The sequence below is a fragment of the Myotis yumanensis genome, unplaced genomic scaffold (genome assembly GCF_028538775.1).
Source record: "Myotis yumanensis isolate MYYU_CA2020_CCGP unplaced genomic scaffold, mMyoYum1.0.hap1 SCAF_3, whole genome shotgun sequence".
Lineage (NCBI taxonomy): Eukaryota > Metazoa > Chordata > Mammalia > Chiroptera > Vespertilionidae > Myotis > Myotis yumanensis.
In genome coordinates, this window is record NW_027223754.1 from 163279929 (window position 1) to 163295710 (window position 15782).

Here is a 15782-nt window from a genome sequence, read left to right on the forward strand (position 1 = left end):
AGGCTGCCCTTGTCGGATGCCAGGAATACCCTCACTTCCCCAGAGCCGGTCTGGGAGGTGCCCTGGGAAGGAGGGTATGCACTGTATGCTGTTTGGACTCCACATACACATGCTCCAGGCACGAGGCCCACTGCGGGGGGGAGGGGGGGGAGGGGGGCGCTGCAGGGAGTAGGGGAGGACCTCCGTGGTAAAGGGAATTGGGGTGCCCTTTCTGTACATTCCAGGCAAGGTGGAGACCCCATTTGAAGAGGGAATTGAAAACAGAGAATTCAGGCAGGCAGGTCCAAGCCGCCTCTGAGTGAGGCCGCGGAAAGTTCCTCGGTGTGGTTTGCTGGGGACAGTACCTGCACAACAGTAGCACCGGGAGCTCACCCCCGCCGGCGCCGGGGCGGGGCGAGGAGATCCCCGGGAAAAGCCCGCCGATCCGGATCCGTGCTGGGGCGGGAGGGCGGCGGCCGCTGGGCAGCCCTGAGGCCAGCAGAGGGCGGTGTGGCCGGCGCCGCCAGCAGCCTGAACCGAGCCCAGGGTCTGAACAGAAATTTGGGACCCTGCACGGGTTGGGTGGGGGAGGGGGCGCGTGGGGTGCCTGAGCGAATGATGAGCTGTCAATTAAGGGCTAAGTCCCGGCATGATACCCTGGGGCCTTCTCCCTCCCCATCCCCTGGGGTTCCCTCTGAGGCGGGCCACTGCAGAAGCACTGGCCTAGGAAGACTCCGCTGGAGCTCAGGATTCAACCAAGGTTTTATTGAGGACCTACTATGTGCTAAGCACCAGCTAAGTGCTCTCACAAACAATATCTCCAGGTAAGAGACTAATTTTGACCTGGCCCACCTTCCCGCCCTCTGGCAGAAGCATTATGCACACAGCTCACCAGTGCCCACTTCCCTGCCTGGCCCCTTTTTCTCAACCCTCCCGCTGTCACTCCACCTCCTGCCTCAGACCTTCTCCTCTTAGGGATTTTCTAGGCTTTGAGGAGCTGCTGCCTTCAGTTTCTGGCTGTGGAGTCTCCGAAGGCGCCTTTTGGCCCCTAAATTCATGAGAGAGAATCTTTCAGGGCAGGACTGATTCCCCGGCTGGGTGGGTTCCAGCGATGAGGAGACACGAAGCAAGCTGCCCCGTGATGATCTGGGAACCCAGCAGGTCCTTCTAGCTTTCTGTTTTCACCCAGTTTCACTTCCTGGTTCTCCCCCAGGACCTTGCACAATGCTGGGAGCAGGCCTGGGAAAGTGCCCTGGGTGATGGTGGAAGGGGCTGGCCTGGGAGGTTGCGCTGGGTCATTTATAGCTCCTGTAGGAACGGAGGGTTCCTCTCCCCCTGCCCCAAGGGCTGGGAGCTGTAAGCTCAGGTCTTCCCAAATTTGGGGCTGTCCTTGTCCCTAGCATGAACCCCACCCCCGCCCCCACAACCCCCCCAGCCCATCCACCTGCCTAGGGTAACCTCCTCAGTGCAGGGACACACACCCTTGACTTCCCAACACCAAAGTTTCCCTGTGTTTCTCGACAACCATCAGGTTCTTTCAAGGCACACACTTTCTGGGGCGTGGCCCAGGGTGTGGGCCTGGGCCAAGGGGCAGTCGGGAGCTGGAACCTGGGTGCTAGAGGCTTATTGGCTGGAGTCAGATTTCTTCTGAGCCTTGGAGGCCCTGCCGGAAGCCAGGCTCACCCCTCTCAGCTCTGGGTAGAGAAGGCAAAGCCACAGAGGGGGCTAAGGCTGGCTTGCCTACCAAAAGGCCAGGGACTGTCTGAGCCCAAGGATGGCCACTGGCAGGAGCTGGGGCCTGGAGAATTAGACTAGGAGGCATCCTAGCCACACCTGGCCTCAGATAAGGTTATTTTCAAAGCCCCATCTTGGGGCAAATAGCCTGCCTAGGGTAACCTCCCTAGGGGCTGGGGCATAAGTAGAAGGCACTAGGAACGGAGTTTGAACGGGATGGCCTTGCGAAGAAAGTTAGAGCTGAAAAGCCCCAGAGGACGTCAGGGGCTTTTAATGTGCAGATGAAGAACCAGGTGCTGGGACAGTGAAGGCTCATTCTTGTCACTCAGCAAGCATCCAGGACCAGAGCCTGGGTCTCCGGCTCCCAGCTGGGCCCTTCCCCAGCCATGCTGGCCTCCGTGTCCTCTCAGTCATTCTGAAAGTCCTGAGCCTTACCCACCTGACCTGCCACTTCTCCAACGGCCTATGACACTGCCACACCCACAGCAGGGCTCCTTGGTTTTAATGCCCCAATAGGTCAGGTAGGATCGGGTAGAGGAGGGGCCCAGGATAGGCCCCAGCTCTCTCGGACAGCTGGTAGGCAGCTAGCAGGGGAGCTGAGATACAAACTCATGGGTCCTGGGTGTCTGGGGCTTGGCCAGAGGTGAGGGCCTGGCAGGGCAAGGTGTCTACGGAAGGCTGGACGGGGCCCTGTGCCCCGTGGCAGCTCTGGTAGGGCAGTGGGGTTGACCGAGGGCAGGGAGTAAAGTGCAGGACCAGGGATTCCCTGGCTTGGCCATCCTGGCACTGGGGCCTCCTTTGCACTCTGTCCTGGGTGGTAGGGAGTGCGCCCAGGACATGGAGGTGGGGACGGAGCCAGGCATCAGGGAGCCTGCTGCTCTGAGCAGGCCAGACAGTGGGGAGATCGGGTTTCAGCCCAGCTGTATTTTTGGCTGGATGGGTTGGGGGCAGAGCTGGGCAGGCACAGCTGCCCCTAGAGGGGCACCCCCTCTCCAGCACACACACTACCTCCACCCAGACAGACCACCATTTACCGCCCACCCCCACACACACACTGCAGGCTGAGGGGAGTCAGGTGTCAGCCTGTGGCTAGTCGATCACTTTGGGCTTCTCGAAGCTGTTGCTGAGTTTCTGTAGTGTCTTCTTGATCCGCAGAGCAGTGAGGCGGGCGGAGGGGTTGGGATACCAGCACTCCCGAATCATCTGAGCCACCCCTGAGAGGACCTGAGGGGAGGGAGAGAAAGGCAGGGGAGAGAAGCAGAGACATGGGACAGTGAAGATGGAAAGGAGGAGGCGAGAAGAATGGCCCCATAATGGGGAGACACAAGCAGGAGACAAAGGACGAGAAGAAGGGTGATGAGAGTGTGAGAAGGAGGCGGAAGGAAAGTCAGGAGCGGTAAGGGGGGGATGGAGGGATCCAGGCAGGGACGAAAAGAGTAAGATGAAAAATGGAAGAGGAAGAATGGGATGAGAATGGAGAAAGGCAGGCAGGACGGAGATGTAACTCATCTTCAGGAGCACTCAGTCCCCCTTGGCGAGTAGGGTCTGTGGAGTACCTTCCCCCACCCTCTACTGCCACCGAGACCCAAGAAAGGGGAGATATGTCAGTCTCGGGGCTCCCGCACCCCCATCAGACCCCAGTGCTGAGGACTGTGTCTCCCAGCCCCACCAACCCTGGCTGGGCCCAGTGAACACTGGAAGAATGGGTGGTGAGCACTGCCCCCCAAATGCACATGTCCAGGGAGGAACCCACCCAGGAAGCTCAGATTTAACCCCCTCAAGCTGGTTCTTAAGAGGGATTGTATGCGTGTGTACATCTGAATGCATGTGTGGCTTTTTGTGGATATGTATGTTGTATAAAAATGTACATGTGTCTATGTATACATACATGTATGTATGTGTGTACATTTACTCATTCTTTTAATAAACATTCACTGAGCACCAGCTGTGGGCCAGGCACTGTCATAGGTAATGGGGAGATAAGGGTTACAAAGGAGACAGGCTCTTTGTCTTCACAGGGTCAGCATTCTGGCACATACTTGCATGTGTATGTATCTGTGAGTGAATATTTAAGTAGAAGCCTGTATGTGCCTATATATGTTTATACACAAGTGAGTATGTGTATTACAAAAGTATGTGAAGTATTTTGAGAAAAGATAAAAACAAACAGCAAAAACTTCATAGTAAGAAATGTAGCAGAGAACCTCTGATTTCCCCAGCAAGGTGAAGGTTCTGAAAATCCCAGAATAACTAGAGTCCCTCTGGGGTGCACGGGCCAGAGAGATGGGAGGGTGTGGCCAGGGAGGACCCTGGGATCTGCCCCCTAGAATCTATCCCGGGGAAGCCGAGGCCTCAGACACAAGTTCCTGGGCCCAGAAATTCCTGAGCCACCACCCCATGCCATCCCAGCCCCGCCGGGCCTCACCGGATCTGCAGCCAGCCTGTTGTGGATGGTGGGGGTCTGCTGGTCAACACACACCACCTTCTTCATGTCCTCAAAGCTGGGATCATTGGGCACCACGTCATAGAAGGGTGGCTTATAGTCCTCCACAATGCCTGGGAACCGGGGGCAAGGGGGGACAGGGCAATCACTCGGGACCCCAAGAAGGCCCAATACTACCTAGAGGAGAGCCTTGCCCTCCCTCTGTCCAGGGGCCAAGATACCAGTTGTCTGACCATGGTACCCTTTAGAGGGACACTATAATGTTATAAATATATTTATAGATAATAATTACTACTACCATTTATGTTGCACTTACCATGTGCCAGGCATTGTGCTATAAATATTTTATATGCATTATCCTGTCTTTACAATAATCTTATGTGGTAGGTACTATTATTACCTGTGTGTTACAGATGAAGAAACTAATGCTCGGAGAAGTGGAGGCCAAGGTTACACAGCTAGTAATGGCAGAGCCAAGACTTCAACTCCTCTCATTGGATCCCTAGGCCAGATCTTGTTCCAGCCTTTCCATAGCTGCTTCCTACCCAGGCCTGGACACTGCTCCCAGGTCCCAACTATCACAGATGCCCATAGTTCCCATGTTTACTGTCCTAACTGCATTGCATTAAATCCTCACAATAACGCTAGGAAGTACGCAATGTTATGGGAGCCCCCCTCTATAAGCCATGAAATTAAGACCAGAGTGGTTAAGGAGCTTATCTAAATGCATAGGTAATAAGTGAGAGTTAGGACTTAAGCCCAGAAAATCTAACCAAAGGCCATGCTCCTGACCTCCGTGCTACACTGAAGGGAAGGTAGCTGGTTGATTGTTGGGTGAGGATGTGGAACCAGGAGAAGGGGGAGAAAACGTCTCTCTTAAAAGAAAGGAATTTTTACCCAAGTCCAAATAACACCCACCCCTCTCAGGGATGGCACCCCCTCAGCCAGCAGCACCTCCTATACCAGTGCTGGCGAACCTATGACACGCGTGTCAGAGGTGACACGTGAACTCATTTTTTTGGTTGATTTTTTCTTTGTTAAATGGCATTTAAATATATAAAATAAATATCAAAAATATAAGTCTTTGTTTTACTTATGGTTGCAAATATCAAAAAATTTCTATATGTGACACGGCACCAGAGTTAAGTTAGGGTTTTTCAAAATGCTGACACGCCGAGCTCAAAAGGTTCGCCATCACTGTCCTATACCAAGTGCACAGTCCTTAGCAGGAGCTTTCTGAACATGATGCCTGCGGAGCTGCAGACGGCCCAGGCAGGAGAGGCCAGGCCCGGAAAAAGTGCCCCACGCCCCACCCTGCTTCCCAGGCCGGCCGTGGACCAGGGCCACACAGCCACAGCCACAGCCCCGGAGAGCCTGCGCCAGCTGTTCTCCCCATGGCGGGCTTCCAGGCCAGCCCCCGAGCCGCTCGCGCCCTAATCAGTGCTGCACAGAGGCCTGAGCGTGTCTAATGGGCCTTTAATCAGTGCCGGGGCTGACACCAGATTACAGTGTTTATAATGCGCCACGAATCTGTGTGGGGCTGATTCTCTCGCTCAGGAGCCTGCAGTCAGCCTCCCCTCGGCCCTGGCTGGTCCAGCCTTCCTTTCCCGCCGGCAGCCTGGTCCAAGGGGCCTCAGCTCCGTCAAGGTGCCCCCTTCCCTGACCCTAGCCCCTAGAGCTGACTCTAAAAGCTCATGGCTGAAGGGGCAGGAACCTGAGCCCCTTGAGTCTCCCAGAGGGACTGGTTAGACCTCAGCCTCCACCCAGCGGTGACTGCTGAAAGCAAACGAAGCCGGGCATGGAGCTGGCCCCTCACAGATGCTCAGGAAATGAGAATGTCCCACTTCCCAAGGAACAGAGCTCCAGTCATATCCTGAGGGTTGTCTCCAAACTGTCAGGACTCCTGGCAGCCCCTCCCCATGGGCAGCCTCCACACTGACTGACCAGCCTCTCCACCCAGTCCAGACACCACCCATCATCCACACACCCCAGGACTGGGAAGGCACTGGCCACAGGGCTGCCCATGGTATGGGGCCAGCAGGGAAGAGGTCCCTCTGCCTGCTCCAAGTCACTCTAAATCGGAGTCCCCTGTGGCACTTACAGTAACAAGAGGGAAGCAATAAGCAGGCAGTGCCGGCACTATTGTATCTCGCATGTTTTGTGGTCAAGGAAACCAAGGACCAGAGAGGTTTAAGTAGCACAGTGATAAACAACACTGGCCCTAGAGTCAGAGTGCCTGGTTTCAGACCCTGGTGCTGCATCTAACCAGCTGTAATTCTGTGCCTCAGTCCCCTCATCTGTAAAATGGGGATGATACTGTGTCAGGGATTCATTACGACAACAATAATTGCTACTAATATTTACTGAGCTCCAGATCTGTCCTAAATACTTCATTTGAATTATCTCAACAATTGGAAACTATTTTCATTCTCACTTTACAAATGAGGAAACTGAGCACAGAGAGGTTAGGTAACATGACGATGGTCAGTGGCAAAATCAGGAATTGAACCTAGGCAGTCTGATTCCCAACCCACGCTCTTAACTACTGAAGCGATACCAGCTTCCTGCCAACAGGGACGATCAAATAAGACAATACATGTATATCACATGGCATCTGGCACATCTTTAAGCTCAATAAATGTTAGCTGCTATTAATATTCCTGTTATTATCACTTACCCAAGATTTCACAACCAGAATCACAGACTCGCAGACTCAGATGAACCTTAAAAGGTGGCTCAGCTGAACCAGCTGGTGAGTAGCAATGAGCGGAATACAGGCAGTGTGGCCACAAGCCCCTCGGGCCACAGGCACCAGCCAAGCCAGGAAGCCCCATCTCCTGCCTGTCTCTCCACTTGCCCCCTCCCCCCGCCTCACCCTGTGCAGGCGGGCCCTCACCATTGACGATGGTCCGGCGGGTGATCTCCCACAGCACCAGGCCGAAGGCCCAGATGTCCGTCCACTTGTAGGACTCGAAGCAGTCGGTTCGGATCTGCTCATCCAGCACCTCGGGGGCCATGTACCGCTTGGTGCCCACTCGCGGGTTGTTGCCGATGTCCAGATAATCGCTACCCTGCGAGTGCATCACAGCCAGGCCTGTGGGTACCAGGGCTGTCACTTCTGCTGCTCACCCCAGCCCACAGACAGGGTGGCCCGAGAGGCTGCGGTCCAGGGGGCAGGGTGGGGTTGCAGGCAAACGGAGACCTGCTCTGAGGGGGGCTGGGAGAACAACCGGCTCCCTTTCGTTTACTTGTGTAGCGCCCTCTGTGTGCCCAAGAACCCACCGAGATGTGAGTGGGCAAGGCAGGCATTATTATGCCCATTGCACAGAGCAGGACCTCAAGGCCCATGAGTAGGAGCGATGTGGTCAGTGAAGCCCGGAGGATAACCCGGTTCCTGGCTCCCTGTTCCTTTCTCCCAACTCCTGGAGCCCAGGGTGGGGTCGGGTGGTGGAAGGAGTTTAAGCTTCAAAAAAATGTTAGGCAACCTGTGGGGCTCTTGCAGAGGGGAAACGAGACAGCAAGCATCTCTTTAAGTTTTAAAGCGCCAATCAGAATCGCCGTGGTCGCCAGGCACGCACACAGACACCTAGGTGACGGGGGAGCCAAGTGGACAAGGGGAGAGCGCACACACGGCCTGCGAAGGGGCCGCCCCTTCCCTGCCCCGCCCCTTGGAAAGGCCCACCTTAGTCCCCACCCTCCGCAGCTCACCCAGGTCTGCGATGCAGCACTGCAGGTTGCTCTTGACTAGCACGTTGCGGCTCTTGAGGTCGCGGTGGGCGATGGCCGGTTTGCCCTGAGTGCCGAAGATCTCCACGTGCAGGTGCGCCAGGCCGCAGGCCGCGGACACGGCCAGCCTCAGGGCCAGGCGCGGCTCCAGCGTCCGCCTCTGCAGAAAGTCGTAGAGCGAGCCGTGCTCGTGGTAGTGCGTGATGAGCCACAGCTGCGTGCTCGAGTTGCGGGAAGTCATGTCCGAGGCTATAAAGCCTATGGGCAGAGGGTCAGGTGGCTCAGCCAAGGGTTTAGCGATGAGGGAGTCTGGACTGGGCGGGGTCAGGGCTGGAGGCACAGGATGGACTGAGTCAGGGCAGACTGGGGCTGGGGTGCAGGCTGCCCTGGCTTAGGGCAGAGAGGAAGCCGGAGTCAGAGGTTGGTTGGGGCTGAGGCCGGGCTGGGAGTCCTTCAGGGTGGGGTCAGTGACCAGAGGGTGGAGACTCCAGCCTTGAGTGCAGGGGATGAAAGCCAGGGCCTGGCATAGTTCCCCCTCCCCCTCCCCCACCTCTACCCCCACCCCCACCCCCACCCCCACCCCCACCCGGCTTGCCTAGGATGTTGTCGTGTCTGAGCAACACTGTGTTGTAGATCTCAGTCTCCCGGAACCAGGACTGTTCATCCCTCGAGGAGAATATCTTGACCGCCACACTCTCACCATGCCACAGGCCTCGCCACACCTCGCCATAGCGGCCCTTTCCTGATCCAATGGCGGGGGGGGGGGGGGGGGGGGGGCGTGGAGGGGAGAGAAGGTCACACAAGCCCTTGGGCACAGTGGTCCCCAGCTGCACTGACCCATCTGCAGAACCTCTGACACTTCTGCTTAACCTAATCCCGACCCCCACCCCGCTCGCAGGCCACCCCCACCTGCCTCTTGTTCCCTACTGGCTTCTGCAGAAGGACCTAGTCCTGACCGGTCTCCACCCACTCCGTGGCCAGCAGAATTCCATCTGAGCCAGGCCTGGCCCCGTCTGTGACTCCAGAGGCCCAGAGCTCTCTTACCCTTCCAAGTTCATGGGAGCCCTTGGTCCCCATCCCCCAGGCTCACCCACTGCTCACCCACACACTCCACCAGGGCGACCTGCCGTGCCACCGTCCTCTGCACCAGGAAGGGGAGCCCCGAGCCACTGCCCGTTGTGCAGTCACTGTCCAGAAAGTCCTGAAGGTACAAAGAGGCCACTGAGAGCTGTCCCTCACCCAGCCCCCTTCTCTCTCCCCACCTGGCCCCTGCTACTGTGGCTGCATGCTCCTCCCTCACCCAGCTCCCCACCCACGGGCATCTGAGTGTCTGTGATTGTGCCTTTCTCGGCTACCTGTCACTCTGCATCCCTCCGATTGTGGCTTCTGCCTATTCCTCCTCCCGCTCCCCCCGTGTCCCATGTTCCCCATGCTCATACCCCCAACATGCTGTCCCCCTGCTCGGATGCCTTCAGGATGAGTCTGGATTCGCCCAGCTCGCTGTGCAGGCCCTGATGTTTCTCCTGCCTCCGCCGGACATGCCACAGGCCCAGGGCACCCAGGACCACCAGGACCAGCAAGGCCAGCACAGGGCCCAGGATCAGAGGCAGCTGGCTGTCTCCTTGCGGCTGCTCTGGGGTTGGGTATGCTGCCAGAGAGAGGACACTGAGACCCGGCTGCCATTGGGACATTTCCCCTCCCGCGCCTTGCCACTGCCATTAGGTCCCTGGGTCCTGCCTCCCCACCCTCCCGCAGGCACGAGAGGAAAGCAGGGTGAGAGGGCAGGGTCTGAGAGGTGGGGTAGGTGGTGCTGAGGCAGCAGACATACCCTCCAGCTCCAGGGACACGTTGTGGTTGCAGAGGGAGCTGTAGCAGCAGTAGTGGTTGACGACATCAGTGGGGCGTGCCCAGCAGAGTTCTGGGTGCAAGTTCCCACAGCCCCGATGTTCCTGGGGGTGCCTGCCCTCCTCCCACACCAGCACTACAGTGCACCAGGTCCCCTGGCAGGTAGGTGCCCTGCATTGTGGGCCCTTACACGTGCAGGTCAACAGCGAACCCCGAGAGGGCTTCACAGGGTCACCTGGGAGACACAGCAGAAGCTCAGTCACCCTGAGCCCAGTTCCCCAGGCTGAGCCCAACACCCACTGCTCTCTCCCCTCTGACCTTTCAGACAAACCCCTTGAGGCCTTGGTCCCTGAGTTCCACCCTCAGATTATCCTTCCCTCCAGGGGGCAGCTGAGACGATGAGAAGCAGGCCCTGACCCCAACGCCTCCTCCCCAGTTCCAGGCCCAGCCCTGGCCCCCAGCCCCAACCCTGAGGACTCTTCCAGGCCCTCCCTGCCAACATCCCCACTCTCTGAACCCCCTCACTCTCTGCACGCCCCCCCCCACTCTCTGAACCCCCCAGCTAGAGCAGAAGAGGGCTGGGGTAGCCTGTCTCCTGCCCTCCAGCCAAGCTCCAAAGTCCCTTCTCCCCAACTCCTGAAACAGCCCCAGCAAGAGCTGAGCCCCTTTCTCCATTCAGGCCCCTGTTCCCTACAGGACTCACCCTGGGTCAGGTTCAAAGCCATCAGTAGCATCAGAAGGCATCTCCTGGGGGGGTCCAAGCTCATGGTCCTGGAGAGAGGCGCAGGAGAGGGGGTGCAGTAAGACCTGTGAAATGTGATCCCCTCAGTGTTTTCAGCCACTGACCGTGGGTCCCTCCCACCCAGAGGAAATCACTGGGAGTGTTTGGGGGGGGTGGGCAGGCAGGCCTCCTCCCGACTCCACTGCGCCTGGCTTTGGGGTGGGGCCTGCAGGGGAAGTCCTGGTTCACTTCCCCATGGAAACCATCCTGTTAGGGGTAAAGGGTGGGGAGCCATGTTTAAGTGACTGAGAGCTTGGGGAGACTCCCAGCCCCATTACCCTGCTGCTGAGCTACAACTGGAGGGCACAGAGGGCTCGGGGCTGGGGTGAAGGACCCTCTCTTCAGCAGCACCCCCTTCTATCCTCTGCCTCTTGCCCATCCCCTTCCAGCCTCCCCCCTGCCCACCCATTTCCCAGTGCCCCCCCCTCCCCAGCCCTGGCTGCCTCAAACATAAACAGGCTCCTGTCTTCACTTCCTGCCATTCAGGGTCCCGCCAAGCTGGGAACAGGAATCAAGATTGTTTAGATTGGGGTCTGGATAGAACAGGCAGGAGTCACGCACAGCATGGAGGTCAGGACACATTCCCAGGGCAGGCCGGAGCGGCACGGGGTCTGGGGAAGCCACCGGCGGCTGGAACAGCCCTGTGACCGAATCCGAATCCGAGCGGACACCTAGTGACTCACAAAGCCCAGCTCTGACGTTAGAGATGACAGGATTACGGCTCAGACCGGGGAAGAGACTTGTCCAAGTCCAGACAGGATTCAGTGGCGGGACCAGGAGCACAACCCCAGTGTCCAGACTCCCAGTCCAGTGCTCTTTCCTCTCTGTCTCCCAATCCAGGAGGTAGCCCGTGTCCGAGCCCTCAGGGCTGTAGCCACCACACCAAGCTCCCACAGTGCTGGCTCACTGGGTGAAAGGAGCCTCCTGCAGCCAGAGTGTCAGAGGCCCTCTGTGGCCATCCCCGGGCCCCCTCCTCTCTCCCTGCTGTCCTGGGAAGGGTAGGGCAGGGCCAACGATGTGAGGAGGGAAGTGAAACACACTTAGACACTGAATGTTTGACCTTCCATGGCTGGCTAAGGTTGACCTTTTCCAGAAGTTGGATGGAGAGGGTTAAGGGGAGTGATTCTGGTCTATGACAGTCCCCAAACCTGGTCCCAAACCAACTAGTCCTTCAAAGTTACCCCCTTCTTCATTTCTCAAAGGCTTAGAACAAGAAGATAAGGGCCAGAGCTGCAGCAAGAAGGACTGAGGTCAGACAGTAAGAAGGACTTTCTGAAAGGTGGCAAATAAGCAGGGGTTGGCCTGTGGACTGGATCCCCAGATAGGGGCCACTAACGCGAGGGGCGGGAGTGTCTTCCGACAGGGTGAGGCTGACTATGGCCACAGGAGCTCAGAAGGCCATGGCCTAAGAGTGGTGCCAGATGAAGACACAAGGTGCTGAGGCTCTGGGGCAGGATGGCTGGGGGTGGGGGGAGCTTTGTATGCCTCTCTGCTGGTGGCAGCTCTGCCTTCCTGCCTGGGCTTCCTCTGCCCCAGAGGCCCAGAGCTGGGGGAGGAAATGGAGCCCTGGGCTGCCGCTGCTGTGTCCCCAGCCTCTGCCTGACCTCCTGCCTCTTGCCCCTCCTGGCAGGCAGTGAGGACTCCAGCAGGCACTCCGCAGTGGGGCTGGAGGCTGAGAGGGAGCCCCAGACAAGCTGAATTTGTCCACTGGGGTAGAGGCCGGAAGCCATCCTTGGCAGTAGCCTTGGCTTGCCCAGAAAGCAGCTAAGGAAAGGGTATGGGGCAGGAAGGAAAAAGTGGAAAACAATGAGGATAATGCTGGCATCCTCCTAGGATCCTTTACCCATACTCCACTTTTCTGACCATGCCCCAGGGCACCCTCTCACCTACTTTATTCGGCGTCAGAATCACCTGAAGGGCTTGGTTAGAAACGTACATTCTTTGGTCTCACCCCCACTCCAGATTCTGATTTGGTCAGAATCTGGGATCGGCAAGAAACATGCTTTTTTTTTTTCAATCCTCACCCCAGGATATATTTTTATTTATTAGAGAGAGGGGGAGGGAAGAGAGAAACATTGATCGGCTGCCTACCATATGCGCCCCAACCACGTATGCAACCTAGGTATGTGCCCTGACCGGAAATCAAACGCACAACCTTTTTGGTGTACGGGATGATGCTCCAACCACCTGAGCCACCCCATCAAGGCAAAAAACATGCATTTAAAAAAAGTTCCCCAGGGAATTCGAATCAGTGGGTACCATAATGCCCTACACCACAGAAGACGTCTCCATGCTTTCATTTCATAGGACCTGCTGGTGAGTGGGAGTGGGGTGCAGAGGACAGGACTCTCACCCCCATCCAGGGACCTCCCCCTCCCACTCCCTTTACGGGAGAAGAAAGAAACACAGGCTAAATATGAAAGTCAAGGTCTTAGAAACACTGTGGAGGGAGGGAGGGCGGGCCCAGGGCTTTGCTCCTGACATCCAATCCTCCTCAAGCCTCCCAGGCCCAGGAACGGTACAGGGAGACCCACCTCCGGTCTCATCCGGGAATGTGGGGGAGGAAAATTGTGACCGTCTGATTTCTAACTGTGCCCAGTGTAAGGTTAAGTACAGGAGGGTGCTGACCATTCCAAACTCGGAGCTGACCCCGTGTGATTCGTCCTGCAACCTGACTCTAGCACAAATGGACTCCTGGGGACTGACGGTATCCTTTCGTTTCTAAGCAAAACTTCACGAAAGATCTCCTGCTGACAGAAGCATTACTGTTATTGGCCAGAAATCACAAATGCTAAACTAATATCAAACATTAACTTACCACTGTGAAGTCCTTAGTAGTAAGAGTTAACCTTCTCCGAGTATGACTTACGTGCTATGGACTGAACTTTAACGGTTGACCTCATTTAACCCACACAACAACCCAATGGGGAAACTGAGGCTCGGGGGTGTTAAATTTGTTGCCCGTAATCACCACGTGTGTCTTGATCCACATACATTCCTGATCATAAATCCTTCCTTCGTCACTTTACTCCTCCAACTGTTTGGTGTTGGGTGAGCCCCACCAAGGAAGAAAAAGAGTGAGTGGGTCTCACCAACATTAACAGATTGTCCACTGCTGTCATCAACAGGTACCCAGTGTGGCTTTGTTTAGATGTGAAGATAGAAATCATGTTAGCTGAAGGCTTAGTCACAGGTGGGAGAACCAGAGTAGGGGGTGCTGGGAAGGTGGGTGCCAATCTCTGCTCCCCAAAACACCTGAGGGATTGATAGAACCTGCTCCGGTCAGCCGCACTGGCTCAGCACAGCAAGGAGGCGCCTCACCCCGCCCACCCGCAGGTCCGACCCAAACAGGAGGCCGGACTGAGCTGCTCCCACCAGGCGGCCCGACCAGGCTGCCCCTTGCCAGACACAAAGCACTTTCTCTGCATCACTTCACGAACCCTGAACAGCAGTGCGCTGCAGCACCACGCCTGTGCAGAGGAGCGCGGAGGTCAGGATCTGGCTCTGGCTCACGAGAACTCGAATTCAAATCCTGTCTCTGCCACGTGGAGCTATGAGATTTGGAACAAGTTACTTAAACTTTCTGAGGTTTAGGCTTCCCTGCGTAAAAGGAGAGTAACAGTGCTCATTTCATAGGTATCATGTAGTAACATTCGTTAGCAGAGGACTAAGTGGTGCATAGTAGGCACTTAACACATGTTAGCAAAGCCCAGCCATCCATGTGCACCATGCCTGGAGCTTGGGACAAGCCGCTGCAGGCTGTAGGACGGGTATAATAACCCTTCCGCTACGCTGTGGCGAGGATTACACGAGAAATACACGTCTGCACAGTAAGCACTCAATAGATGGCAGCTCCCTTTCACTCCCCAATGAGATGGAAGGGCAGGTCCTAGGACAAATGGGGCAGGGAGGGGTTAGAGAGGACAGACCCGATGCAGCCAGCAGCTGCCCACAAACACAGGGGTGACAGCTACTGTCCACCTTGGCCCTGACCTCAGGGAAGAAAAGGGGGGTGGCTTCAACAGCACTGGCCTCCAGGGCGGAGTGGAAACCTGGGGGTGCTCCTGCAGGGAGCCTGCAATCCCTCTGGCCTGCGGGCTGCAGGAAGGCCACGGCAAGGGGCGACCTGACCACGCAGGGTTGGAGGCGAGGCACGGGGGCTGGAGTCACAGCCTCAGATCCTAAGCAGGAGCCGCAGGGCTGGGGTGGCTCCAGGCATTTGACCTGGACCCTGTCTCCCAGATCCGCCAGCTGCCAGCAGGGACATGGGACCCGTTCTCCGTGGGTGAAGCACTCCTGCCCTTTCACGTGGGTGACAACAGGAGAGCAGAGACGCCGAGGCCTGGCCAGGGAGCCGCGTCTGAGTGGAGTCCCCGCCCGGGTTCAGTCCGCCCCTCCCCGTCTCAGGTGCGGGGTGGGCCGCCGCGGGAGGGCGAGGGACAGCTGTGCCCCCACGAGCTGGGCTGACCCTGCGGCGGCCTCACCGAGGGGCTCTGCCCCAAGGAAGGGCCACTCGGGTGGCTCAGGCCGGCCCCCCTCCCCGGCCCCGCCCGCCGACCTCTTCTCACCTGCGGGCCTGCCCGGCGGCGGGGCGCTGGCGGGTGCGGGTGCGGGGCGGCGGCGGCACCGCGGACCCCGGACGGCGGGCGGGGGTCTGGGCGCGGCCCCGACGAGGCTGGGCCGTGGGCCGGGAGGGGCTCGCTCGGCGCTGCTGGCGCGGCGGCCTCCGGGACTGGGAAAGGGGCCGGAGCGAGAATGTTTCTTATTCCAGCGTCTTCCTGCTTGGCCCCGGCCCCACCACTCCCTCCTAATAAACCGTTTCCTATTGCCCAGCTCGCCGACGGGCCGCCCTCGCCCCTCCTGGGGCCGCAGGGCCCGGGCCTCCCCCGCGCGGCTCCAGACCCGGGCAGCCCCCCAGCGCCCCCCTCCCCGGCCCCCCAGCGCCACGATCGCGGCCGCGCCCCCGCCCGAGCCTCCCACATCCGCCTCCCCGAGGGGGCGGGCCTTGGACTCGGCCGCAGGGGTCGCCCGGGGTCCGGCCCGGAGCCAAAGGGGCTGGAGCTCCATGGGAGGCACAGTCTGAGCGGGGGTCGGGGTGGGGTGGGGGCTCCCCCGGCCACTCGGAGCCGCGGAGGGGGGACCGGGCATCTTGGATGCGGAGGACGTGCGGGGCGGGCTTAGGGGAGAGAAGTCACCTGTCCTTCCCACCTTCAACCCCCGTCCAAGGGCGGAGCGTGGGCTCACGGGGTGCGAAGATGTGGGCCCCCACTGCTC

The 15782-nt window shown here is 58.1% G+C and overlaps 1 protein-coding gene across 2 annotated transcripts; it reads right to left on the reverse strand.

Annotated features, from left to right (window-relative positions):
• Positions 1-723: 723 nt before the first annotated feature.
• ACVRL1 (activin A receptor like type 1) lies at positions 724-15254 on the reverse strand. Of its 2 annotated transcripts, none has more exons than XM_070410196.1 (10): positions 15077-15254; positions 10431-10534; positions 9711-9962; positions 9322-9530; positions 8984-9083; positions 8478-8624; positions 7865-8140; positions 7053-7250; positions 4139-4269; positions 724-2937 (listed from the first exon to the last, which is right to left on the reverse strand). In XM_070410196.1, the coding sequence occupies exons 2-10, from the start codon at positions 10492-10494 to the stop codon at positions 2803-2805; spliced, it is 1512 nt and encodes a 503-aa protein (XP_070266297.1). In that variant the 5' UTR covers positions 10495-10534; positions 15077-15254; the 3' UTR covers positions 724-2802. The 2 variants fall into 2 exon arrangements, with proteins under 2 accessions (XP_070266297.1, XP_070266296.1); XM_070410195.1 differs by having other exon boundaries at positions 10431-10498; positions 15077-15156.
• Positions 15255-15782: the final 528 nt, after the last annotated feature.